General features: G+C 43.2%; 1 protein-coding gene and 1 long non-coding RNA gene across 2 annotated transcripts; both read left to right on the plus strand.

Moving 5' to 3' along the window:
* The first annotated feature begins 5,793 nt into the window (after nucleotides 1–5,793).
* LOC117835156 (cytochrome b-c1 complex subunit 7) lies at nucleotides 5,794–8,220 on the plus strand. Its single transcript, XM_034714530.2, has 4 exons — nucleotides 5,794–6,106; nucleotides 6,211–6,368; nucleotides 7,280–7,327; nucleotides 7,900–8,220. Exons 1-4 carry the CDS (start codon nucleotides 6,001–6,003, stop codon nucleotides 7,966–7,968), a joined length of 381 nt encoding a protein of 126 aa, XP_034570421.1. The 5' UTR covers nucleotides 5,794–6,000; the 3' UTR covers nucleotides 7,969–8,220.
* Nucleotides 8,221–10,092: 1,872 nt separating this feature from the next.
* On the plus strand, nucleotides 10,093–11,884 carry LOC117836026 (uncharacterized). The gene is made up of 2 exons (XR_004636002.2): nucleotides 10,093–10,206; nucleotides 10,856–11,884. It is a non-coding gene; the product is annotated as an uncharacterized lncRNA (long non-coding RNA).
* The last annotated feature ends 828 nt before the right edge of the window (nucleotides 11,885–12,712 follow it).

The raw sequence follows: 12,712 nt of genomic DNA on the forward strand, positions 1-12,712 counted from the left end.
CGGCGAGACCCCGTCCCAACCCGCCGAGCCTGTCCCTGGCGCAAGGTTGAAGGAAGGCCTGACCGCGGGGACCCACTAGTCAGTGGCTAAGGATAGGAGGGGGGCCGGGCCTTGGGGCCCGCAGGTCAGTGGCGCGGAGTAGTGAGGAGGTTGGTAAGAAAAGGTTTGGCCGGGGTTTGGATGAGGTTAAAGTTTTTCCTTTAGCAAATAAATAGTTGAAATCCATTTCTAAATGATTAATTCACTATAATCGTATAAGTATCCAAAAATCGTGAAAAATGTTTTTAGGATTTTTTTTAATCTTCTTAATCCATTAAATTTATTAAACCTTAGTTAAAATAAAAAGAAATTAGGAGTTTAATTAGTACCCTTAATTAAAGATATTAAATAAATACTTAATAATTCCAAAATACATAAAATATGAGATAATGCTTTACTAATTATAAATAAACCCTAATCCATAGCAATTAGAGTTTGAAGTTAGAAAATAATTATGATACTTAATTAAAATGAAAGAAAAGGCTTAGGTAATTAATAAAAAAAACATAAAGGTTAAGTATTTAACTAATGTTTTTCTTTAAAGCATTTAAATAAATACTTAATGCTTTATTAAATAAACGAAATTCTAAATAATGTTTTATCAATTATAAATAATTGTTAATCTATAGTTTTTCAGTTAGAAATTAATTAAAATGCTTCTTAAAAAAGAAAAGCCTAAAATAGGTTAAATAAAAGAAAATAAATCTTCATGAAGTTAAGTTGTTTAAGTCATTGTTGGCTTGCAACTTTCTTATGAAGGAAAATTGTATAGTCTTGTGTTTAAAAATTTGCATATCTGACTCATGCATACGCTTTATCATAGATACTGCAGCTCCAGAAGAGGAATTTCTGAAATTTTCTAAAGAGCCTTCGGAGGTTGAGGAGGTAGTTGAATTGGTCCCGTGCGAGGAAGGATCTTCGGAAGATACTAACCTTTTTTATATACCAAGGCAAGCCCGGTGCATCTAAGCCTATTACTTTGAAGTTATTATTTCATGTGTCCAATTATTGGTTATTTTATTTATGAGTGCATTAAGTCTTGGAGTTGGTTAAAACCTACTCTTGTGCATGATCCCACCTTGTTTAGAGGACATCTTTGCCACCTGTTCAACTAATTAGTAACTATCATATGCTTAGCAATGCTTAGATACCTATGAGTAACTTACTCAACTCTAAGTTTAATTTGGTCATACATGTTAATTATGAAAAAGAGCCTGGAATTTTGGAAAGGCGGATAGAAGCTAGAGATGGTAGTTCTGTCTGCTAAATTAATTTGGTTAAGGCCCGTTCGTTGTCTTAAACATGATCAAGTGATTTTACCTAGTTGCTTACTGGGTATGGGACCAACAAAGCCCGGTAGGTTAGTTAGCTCTCTGATCGGGAATATTTCGTACCCGGCGTGCAGTGGAAAGGCAGGAGCGTAGCTTGAAACTCACATGGAGATCAGGCCAAACGTGGGGTCCCATGTGGGTGCATCCGTGGGTTCGGGCAGTCATATTCTCCATCCCTGGGTACGGCTAATCGAAAGATTTTTATGTGCAACCTGTACCGTTGTACATATTTGGTGATTAGGTATCTCCTGCAGGATGTGAAATCGATCCGGATCGCCTCAATTCTCGGATATGAATGCACTTGATCATTGTTTAAACATCGTAGTGTAATAAAGAGAAGGGAATCGTTTGCTTTGAATAAATATGCTGTATGACTTAGTTCCATTTGGTTGCTGAAATACTTTACTCATCTAGTTTGGTCAGGTAATAGAACTCAACATAAAATAAAAGATAAAATTAAGGATCCACCTATAGTAAACTTTTTCTGCAAAATGTGAGTCAGCCAATACACCATAAAGCTATCATGCAATACAAAAATAAAAGAAGTACTTATATTGGTTAACCGTGACAGACTTGCTGAGTACTTCGTACTCAGTGGATCCTTGTTGCTGTTTTCAGAAAACCAGCAGGGACCCACCGAGGAGGAAGCGCCAAAGATCTACGGTATCTCACAAGTCCCATGATACCCAGAATAAACCTAGTTGTTTAATTATTTGCCTCATACTGGTTTGTGTTTTAAACTCTTAGAAATGGTTTAACTTGTAGTATAAGTTTCCTTCAATTTACGGTTTGTAATAATTCATACCTCGACTATGTATGTAAAAATATAAGTTTCCTTCAATTTACGGTTTTTAATAATTCGTACCTTGGCTATGTATGTAAAAATGTAATGTTTGTTGATGCTATCCCATTGTGAAAGCGTTCCTAATGTATGGCTATGAAACACACCGTGGAGGTTTTCAAGGAGTTTTGTGAATAGAACCCTTGACGGACTACTGGACTTATATTATTTTAAGTGCATTTAAGATAGTTGCTGTTCTGACAGCGATTAGATGCACTTAAGCTAGTTTAAGTTGGACGGTTCGACCACACTGGGATAGCTGTGGGAGTCTACTTGGTGATAGTTGTGGGAGGTTGTCGGCCGCTGGGCTGCCAGTTTCCTACTCGTGATGCACATAGGGGTCACCGAGATGGCGACGGGCAGCAAGGAGATGGGAAACAGAGAATAGGGAGATAAGGAAGTAGATTAATCCTAGCTTGTTTATTTTTGTTTTGCGGCTGCATATAAATAGCTAGGATTACAGACTCAACAACTTCGCTAGAGTTCCTCAACTAATCAAACAACCTGATAACAACCAAATCTAATATAATGCTAGTCTGAAACAAAGTAAGACTTGCTACTGAAGACAGCTAATTGAACCTCGTCGTTGCTTTATCCTTGGCGCCTCCTCCTTTGATAGGTGATGCCGGTGGCAGGTTGCAATGGGGTTTACTTTTTTTGTACTATGGGCAAGAGCTCTATAAATGTTGAAATATGCAATACATATTTGGAACATTTTAAAAGATTGTGAAGATCTTAAGAGACTAACTTTGCCATCCATGTATAAGGATAAGATCATGACAAGGTAAAATATTCTACAAAATTGGAGAGAATGCATGAGCCATAATTGCCATACTTCATAGTGAAGTGTAGAATACTCTAGAACTAGATATTGGAGCATGGTAGAAATATAAGAAACTAGATAAGATAAGAAGGGTTCTAGAATATTTTGTATGGAAGAGTTTGGATGTTGCCACATGGCAACACATAATGATTATGAGCACATATAAATAGAGGTGCTTCCCTCCCTCCTAGCCATACAATGGCATAGAGTGGCATGTGAGCCATAGGTGAAGACATGACAAGGTTGCCATGTTGTGTAGTGGTGTTATGGTAGGTTAGACACATAAAGAGTGTAAGAGTGAGTGTTGTATCAAGTTGTGAGTAGGTGAATAAAATATTTGAGTTTTCTTATAGAGAGTTGGCTCCCGTATTGGTGTCAATGTGAAGATCTTCTCAGAGTAGTGTAGTATAAGGAAAAGAAAACCCCAATATAAAGTCAGTCAACTAAGCGCCCTGGAATGTTAACTAAGCGCCCTGGAATGTTAAACAGAGTGTAATCTCTTGACTAATTTGTTAGAAGCATGTTACTACTTTCAATTAAATTCAAAGTATTCGATACTAAAGATTTAACCAAAATTCCTTCAACTTTCAAAGATACATATCTGTTAATTACGAAAAGATAATTTCGTACACTTAAAAGATAAATCATCACAATTAAAGTATTAAGAAGACACATAATTAAGGAGGATCAGATAAATTAACATTTGATTAAATTTTAGCATTGTATGTTTTTGCAAAGTTGTCTTTTCTCCGCGTGTTGCCTCATTCCTTCGCTCAACAGTTAGAGAAATTAGGCTAGGTCTGCCGAGGATAGATCCCCAATACCCGCGAGGAAGGAAGAAGTTGGACTCCTACTAGGATTCTCCTATAATCCGACTAGGACTCATACCGTGTACTCCTACTAGGACTCCTCCTTGTAATCCGACTAGGACTCCCAACCCCTGGAGTATATAAAGGAGGGCGAGGGTACCTAGATCAGCAGCTCACCTAAGCTCAACACCCAAGCGCAGGACGCAATATACAACACCCTAAAACAGGACGTAGGGTATTACGCTACTTCGGCGATCCGAACCTATATAAATCCGTGTCTTGTGTCCTCGCTTTTACCTTTAGGTTCCAGGTCCGGTGATCCCCCAACCGACTAATCGACTACCTCGGGTACCCCTTGGTAGGTTGCCGGTATAAAACACCGACAAGGTCAGCCCTCAAAACTTGAAGGAAAGGGATGGGGAAATTAGACAACTGGATCGGAATTGGTCCAGCCCATTTTCTCAATCTTTCTTACACCTTCTGCCCGAGACTGAGTCCCACCCACACCCGCCCCATCACCGCCTCCTCTCCCACAAAAGTGAGGAGGTGAAGGAGAAGCGCATCCCGCCGCCGTGCATAACAAAGGGAGAGCTCCCCAGCGCCGTCACCATGTCGTCGATGTTAGAAGAACCTCACAACTGATGGTAGCTATTGTCTGCTGATTGCAACTTTATCAGAGTGATTTTCTTTGCCTGTTAGGATTATATTTGACTACATTGCTAATAAAAAGAAAACAACTTTGGAAAACTTAGGCTCTGTTTGGTAGGACTTATCTGGGCTTCGACTTCACCTGTTTTGCACAAAACAAGGTACTGTAGCATGAAGCCGTTTTGTAAGTCAAGGCTAAAATGAACTAGAAGCTGAGTGAAGTCACTATTTTTGTTTCACCGGTGAAGCCATTTTGGAGAAGCCCTCCCAAATAAACAAACAAACGCCCCCGAGGCTGCAAATTGAGTCGTGTCAAGGTAGCATGTATGATAGAGTGATGCTAGGGTGAAGGGGTGTTTGGATCCACGGCCTAAAATTTAGTTTTTGTCACATCGAATCTTTAGATGCTAATTAGGAGAACTAAACATGAGTTAATAATAAAACTAATTACATAGATGGAGGCTAATTCGCGAGATGAATCTATTAACCCTTATTAATTCATGATAGAATATATTTACTGTAGCGTCACATTATCAAATCATGGACTAATTAGGCTTGATAGATTCGTATCGTGAATTAGGCTCAATTGATTTTTTAATTAATCTATATTTAATAATCCTAATTAGTATCTAAACGTTCGACGTGATAGGGATTAAACTTTAATCCGCGAAACTAAACGGAGCCAAACAGTCTAGCGCAAGCAAACGCATGCCCCTGTGGCACTGGGAGCGAGTGTCCTCCGAGTCCGATCGTGTCCGTCATGCTGCCGCCGGAGCTGATGACAAGGAAACAAAGCCTTCTCTGTCCCCGGAGCCGGGTGCTTCGTGGATAGATCACTACTGTTCTTACTTGTAACTCCTGATGCTTTGTATATGCTTTCCAGCTTGCCTAACAAAAATGAGGCACACAAACCGGCCGCCCTTGCTCAAAGGCAGTGTGGCCTGTGGGAGCCGGCTGGTAGGATTAACGGGGTGTTTAGTTACTTGACGTCTTCTAAAATTTCTTTCACATCGAATATTTGATATTAATTAAAAGTATTAAATATAGATTATTTATAAAATCAATTACACAGATAGAGACTGATTTGCGAGACGAATCTATTAAGCCTAACATTCTTCTCGTGAATTAGCCTCCATCTGTGTAATTAGTTTTATAATTAGTTCATATTTAATTTTTTTAATTAACATCCGAATATTACATCAATTTTAATCTGGACTAGAACCAAACCTCGCACCTCAAGCAAAGCTAGCTTCAGTCCAGGCCAGTCCCGCGGCTGCATGCTCGCCACTGTTTGCCTGTGCATGTGCCTGGCGCCGGCCGGCACAATGAGCTCAAGCTTTTCACGCCCCCGGCCCGAGACGAGTCCCACCCACACCCGAGACGGAGTCCCCCGGGCCCGAGATCGAGTCCCATCCATACACCGCCTCCTCTCCCATAACGCGAGGAGGCGAAGGAGTAGCGGCGGAGGAGTAGCGCCGCCGCGCAAGACGAAAGAGAGCTCGCCGCCGCATGTCGTCGATGTTGTCCGCGCTTTCGAATTGGTTGGTGAACCCGCGCCGCAACCCGCTCGCGCGCCTCCACATGCACGCCGTCTCCTCGCGCCTCAGGAAATACGGTAATCCCGGATCCGATCTGACCTTCTTGTTCCCCTGATCTGAATGGTGGTGCGTTTTGGTTCTGCTTCGTGTGTCTGGTGATCCGGGTGATTCGATCCATAAGGGCTGAGGTACGACGACCTGTACGACCCGTACTTCGACCTGGACATCAAGGAGGCGCTCGGGAGGCTGCCTAGGGAGGTCGTCGACGCCCGCATCCAGCGCCTCAAGCGCTCCATGGACCTCTCCATGAAGCACCAGTACCTCCCCGAGGACCTCCAGGTTCGTGCCCGTTGATTTCCCCCATGCCCTGATCCGGATCTCTTGATTCATATGTGCGTCGTGGTTGTTCTGAATGTGGCGTGCGGGATTGCATGAGATAGGTTCTAGGCCGGTGACTCGTTGTCTGTGTAATGTGGTAGACGACTGCATGTTTAGGGAAAAATGTGTAGGGTAATGTATTTGGATTGTACATGCGATCCAGATGATTCTACCTGCCTGAAGTTTTGTTTTGTCCATCAGGCTAATCTACGTTGCAGCTCCATGAATATAGTTGTGTACAAAACCAGTGAAACTAGAAGGTGAAATATTCTGAATAGGGTGGACGTTTCAACTAAATTTCAACGAGAGATGGAATTGCAGCGAGCATTGGAATGAGAATGGTGGCGATTAGGATAGCATATGCCCTCACCCTGATGTTGCGATTGATTCCAGGATTCTTATGAATGTATGCTTTGTATATACCATATCCAAGTGTAGTTTGCATCACAGCTAGGAGGGAGTATCATAAAACATTTTAAGCATTCATATGCCTGTTTATTCAGTTTACCATTTTGGTTTGCAAATTCTCGTCCTTGCTTTATATTAATGCTTGCCCTACATTTTTCCCTGAAGATGTTCCACTTAGTAATTATTAGATGAATGCTAAATCTAATTTTTGTTTCTTTTCTTCAGCCTCGCAGATATTTGTAGATTGATGTAGCAAAAGCTTTTAGTTTATTTAAAATATTGATTTCCAATGTGTGAAATCATATCGTTATCAGCTGGATGTTCTTGATTTTTTCTTCTTTATGGGCATGAATTTCTTATTGGGTACTCTTTTCACATCATGTAATGCATGCAATTACATGAGTTTTTGTTTAGTATAACCTTACAAACTCACATATTCTGAGACATTTACTTTCTTTTCACAGGCTGTGCAGACCCCATTCAGAGGCTATTTGAGTGACATGTTGGCTCTGGTAAGTATCTTCTCTGCTGCATGCCTTTGTCATTTCACCTGTCCTAAATGCCAGTGTACCAATATCTTTTTTTATGGCATAAGGGAGCTAGTCTACATGATGCCTTTTCCCTTATCCTTATCATGTATCAAGTGTTAACTCAAGCCACTTTAGGTTACGCGTCAGCATGTCATTTGCAATGATAAAGCTTATCTCATCATGACAGCCAGGATATCCTGACTTTTTCTTTTGTTGGTGTGTGCCTTATCTTACTGTTATTCTCATAGGGTGCATGACAGCATGAATATCAGCCTCACTCATTTTCGTGATCATTACCCTTTTTTTAGCATTTTTTTCATTATTACTGTTTTACTTTCGCAAATCAATGCTCGGTGCAAGCTGGAAAGTCATAGCCTTTTCAAATCCATGGACAGCGTATGCATGATTTCAGTTAATATTGTCTAAATCAAACATTTTTTAGATAACATTGCAACACAACATGATATTGTTGCAACTCAGGAGTAGAATGTTAACTGCAAATATGCAATGCATGCCTTTAGTGGCCTTTGTTTGATATCTTACGTTTCTGGCAGGTGAAAAAGGAGAACGCTGAGCGTGAAGCACTGGGAGCCCTTCCGCTTTACCAGAGAACCATTCCTTAAAATGCTGCCTAGACGCGCCCACAAGGCCACAAGTTTTCTCTTTACGAAACACCAAAATGCATGAAATAATATGCAGTGGATGAAACTGTTTTTCCTTACTATCAAGTTACATTTTACTTGTTGATGCAATTACGCATTGACTGTCGCCTGTAGTTCTGTTTCCCCTCTCTAATTAATGGGAACAAATTATGTGTTCCACCCTTATTAACTTGTTATGAAATCTTCAGCTGCTGAGTAACTGTTATAGCGTTATGTCGTTTGATCTTGCATTTCTGTTCCATTTATGAGTACTTGTATATCATCCATTTATGCAAAACCCTGTGTGCACTTTCACCGTTGTGCGCTGTTGCCAGCCAAGATGATGGTGTTGGTTATCTGCCTATCCTTTCTCCATTTGTCACCTGTATGTACTTGCCCAAATTTAATTTTGGCATGATTTTTTCAACCGAATTGTGTTCATTTGTAGAAAACCTATACGCTGGAGATGCAATTTTTCTTCTGCAACTTTTAACACTGAAAATGTGCAGATTGATTTCCAAAAAAAAGTCCTGTTTACGGGTAGGGATTTACTCTAGGAAATTCGTCCTTCCGTTTGAAACAGTGGGGATCATACGAGAAATTTGTACGAATTTATCGAAATTTTGGATTAATGTGTATGCTACAAATCCTCACTACACAGGCTATTGGACATTTTCTATGCGAATCTTCTCTAGTCGGAATCGTTGTGGAGATGCGATCAGCCGACCATGCGAGCGTTTAGTTCGCCGCATGAAACGTCCGGCTGACAAGCGGGCTCCACATGGCGTCGGCTGAGTCAGCTGCCTCGTCCACGTATGCAGCAGCCGGGTGATAAAGCTATGAAACTGCGAACTGCCCGCGGCAAACTTGCAAACAAAATTTACAGCAGCGGCAGCGAATCCTTCCAAGCCCGGCGGCTAGATCCACGCGGCGGCAAGGTAGGTAGACGGAGGCGCCCGCCTTCGTGCCGTGCGCGCCTCCCCTTCCCTTCCCGGCTCCCCGCCCGCGCCAAGGCCACGAATTGGGGAGGCGGGGAGGCTCGTTTCTGATTTTGGGAGGGGGTCAGTTTCGATTCATGACGGTGCGGCCGGGGTGGGTGGTGTGGGTGGCGCGGGGGTCGGCGGCGGCGTGGCAGCGGGTGGCGTGCAACCCGGAGATGCTGCCGCCTGACCGCGTCCTCGCGCTCATCTGCTGCGCGCCGCTCCACCTCCTCGCGCGGGTCGCGGCCTTCCTCTGCGTCCCCTTCCTCCCCGGGCCGGCCCGCGCCCCACTCCGACCCCGCCGCCGCAGCCGCGCCTTCCTCGTCCTCCGGCCTCCGGAGCTCGTGCCACACCCCTTCACTTACTCCTCCAACTCCTCGTCCTCGTCTTCCGAGGATGACGATGACGACATCCACGAACACGTCGGTTGAGGTATGCGGTTGCCCGACGCTTGTGGTTTCCTATCCGATCGCTGACTGCACTGTAAATTAGCCTGGTCTAGTGTTCTCGTCCTAGTTGTGGTTGGAGTCTGGATGCTCATCCAGTCATCCAAATGGGCGCAAATTCAGTATCAGCTATCTGACTACTTGGTCCAAATGGAGTAATGGACTTTCCATTGGGTTATCAGCTTGAACAGCATCAAACAATCTGTTCTAAGTTCATATGTTGGCAATCACTGTTAAGGGTATGTTCGCAATGGGGCCAACAATGTGGCGAAATGAACTGTACTCTGATAAAATTTGTTATTCAGTTATGGGTAATCAAACTCCTATAAGTTAGCAGTATGACTTGCATCCTGGTGAAATTTAGGTGACATTGGCATGTCCAAACTCCGAAGGATATGTATTGAGACAATGGGCATAACATATTGAAATATTCGCTTACCTTAAGGACAAGCATGATATTGATTCTGTTGTCCTTTTGATTATTTAATGTTCATTGATCATTTTCCAGATCTGCACATGGATGTAACTCAGTAGAACACTTGCTATGGTCAGTTCATAGGTCAAAAGGATGTTAGTTGTCGATTTGAATCAATTTTGACTTCATGCCTTTTTTGAATGTCTATCTACATAGATCATTTTTCAGAGATGCAAATGGGTGTAACTAGTAACACACTTGTTATAGTCATTTGTAGGTCAAAGAGGAAAAAACAGAGATACGCCTTTCAGAGAAAACATCTATTCTTGCGTTTTTGCTAGTAGGCTTCCAGTCAGTCAAACCTTTGTGGGAGCGAAAGGTGATCCTGATGTCCTATACATACTCAGTTGACTGTAGCGTGCTTCCTTCTTAAGATCTTAGAATTAAGACCATGGAATTAGCTATCTTGTGCAAACTAATGCATGCGAGTGCATGCTACGTTCACTCTTTATGATTTATCTTTGCTACAGTATCTTGCTTCAATGTTATTAGAGCTAGTTTGCATTGTACTGTGGATAGTAGTACGAGCTGTGATATCCTCAACTTTCCAATATGATGTCTTTGTCTATGAGAGACAGGGACGGAGCTAGTAGGGGGGCTTGCAGGGGCCATGCCCCCCCTCATGGCCTCAACTTTTCTACTATGTGCCTTTATCTTAGGAAGGAATTAACTGCATATTCTAATATTTGGTGTATGAATTAACTTTGTTGGCCCCCCTAATCTTCCAATCCTAGCTTCGTCCCTGCTGAGAGAGGAAACATGTTATTGGCTTTGTGAACTATTTGGCCAAATTATTGTGTACTTGACCTTGAGCTGCACCTATTTTGTGGCTGTACTTTGTTAATCCTTAAAATTAATCTGTTACCTCAATAAGCTATTATCCTCATTAGTGAATCTAAGCTACTGAAACAAGTCTTTTTAATTTGTTGTAGATTCGTCCATTCATCTCAAATTTCCATCTGTTTCAGGTTGCATGAGGATAAGGCTCGGAAATGGAGAATTTGGGGGCTTCAGGAGCGAAGAATGAACACTTGCATGTGGTACTGGATTGTGATCCACTCGCCCTTCTATCTTGTGGTGTCCAGAACTCAACATTCCGGGGTTGTTCATTGTTAATAAGTATAAGTCAGAGGCTCTGCAAAAAGGATACCAAAGGATTTTTTTTTTGCCGCGCGCGCCGCAGCGCGCCGGACGCCGACTGCTCACCCCGCGCCGGCCGCGCCTGCCGCCGGTCGCCCCACGCTGGTCACCCCGCGCGCTAACTTAGGTGTAGTCTTGGCCATGTCCTTGAAGGAGTTGCTTGGCGGCACAGCAAGCGCTGGAGGTTGCTGCGAACTGGTGCTCACATTGTCGGATTTTGTCCTTGACAGGGTAGGCTTTGAGGCTGCATCGAGGAATGGTTGTGCCCTGCTGCCATGGATGGATGAGCCCATGGTCCGTGACCGGCCAGCGCTGGACAATGACGGACGCTGCACTTCTGGGGAGCCAGAGGCTGCCACTGATGACGCCGAGGAGCCAAATTTGCGGACCGGGAGTTTGGGACCGACCGTGCCCGCCTAGCACCATAAAGGAGCGATGTAGCGACCTGCGGCGAGCTGGTGCTTGAATGAGCGATGGAGCTCGGGACCGACCGCGCCTGCCTTAGGAAGCTGCTGGTGCGAGAAATCGAACAGAGGAGCGATGGAGCTCGGGACCGACCGCGCTTGCCTTAGGAAGCTGCTGGTGCGAGAAATCGAACAGAAGCGGCCGGGATACGGTGGATTTGGCCGGCGACGAGCTGTGCATGAAGGAGCGATGGAGCTCTGTTATGGAGGTAGAGGCGGTCTCTGTTTCGAAGGTAGGCCCAATTACGATGATGTGATAAATATTGGGGAGTAATTTTTAGCATTATGTTGTGGTTTTATATGTTTTTAAGGGAAAGATTTTTTTAGCATAGCTCCCAATACTGGGAAGAATTTTTTAGGTTTTGAAGTTTCTCTTATTTCGTTTAACTCAAAGCAACCGATCCTGATCACCTGGTCACCCCACCCGAGAAACCCTAGCTCTATTTCGGCCGCATCGATCGATTCATCCCCATAGCTCTTTATACGCCGCCGCCACCTGTAGGCCTGGGCATTCGGTACTACCGAACTGATTTCTCGGTTCTTCGGTACTTTGGTTCCCAGGGACAGCGGTACCGATCGGTTCTTATGGAAAACCGGTACCGGCCGAATTCGGTTTCGGTTAGTTCGGTTCGGTTTCGGTTCTGACCGAACTAACCAAACCAAAATCAGACTAGATTTGTAGAATAAAATTTCAGCAGCATTTTGACTATTTTCAAGGTATAATTGACAACATTTCAATCAGTCACAACCAAATAAGTAACAGCACGTTCAATATCAAATTTTGACAACATTTCAGCAGGATTGCATACAAAACCAGTGACAAATATAACAGTCAACAGAGTAACAAATACATAAATAGAGTTCTAACTTCTAAGTTCTAAAGCAAGGCATCAGCATAAATGGAGAGTGCAAGACAGCACACTAGCACAACAGTACAGCACGAGCAAAGCACAAATACTGAAATACATCCAGGCAATAGGCAATCGCCAATCAGCAAGGCAGGCAGGCAACAAGCCAGCGACCATCCAGGCACAGGCGCTCAGCACAACACGTGAACACAGCACAAATACATCCAAGCAATCAGCAAGGCAGCAACCAGACAACCATCCAGGCATCCAGTAAGTACAACCATCCAGGCATCCAGTAAGTCAATCCTTTCTTTCATTTCTTTGTAAACCTGAAATATTATTTGCAACAAGTAAGAAATAATAGAACTGATCA

This window comes from Setaria viridis, chromosome 9, assembly GCF_005286985.2.
Source record: "Setaria viridis chromosome 9, Setaria_viridis_v4.0, whole genome shotgun sequence".
Lineage (NCBI taxonomy): Eukaryota > Viridiplantae > Streptophyta > Magnoliopsida > Poales > Poaceae > Setaria > Setaria viridis.

Bases quoted from the DNA above. Each gene is read 5' to 3' on its own strand.
- LOC117835156 (XM_034714530.2), top strand. From the start codon at position 6,001: ATGTCGTCGATGTTGTCCGCGCTTTCGAATTGGTTGGTGAACCCGCGC. The intron at 6,107-6,210 runs GTAATCCCGGAT...TCGATCCATAAG, and splicing joins CTCGCGCCTCAGGAAATACG to GGCTGAGGTACGACGACCTG. The intron at 7,328-7,899 runs GTAAGTATCTTC...CGTTTCTGGCAG, and splicing joins TGAGTGACATGTTGGCTCTG to GTGAAAAAGGAGAACGCTGA.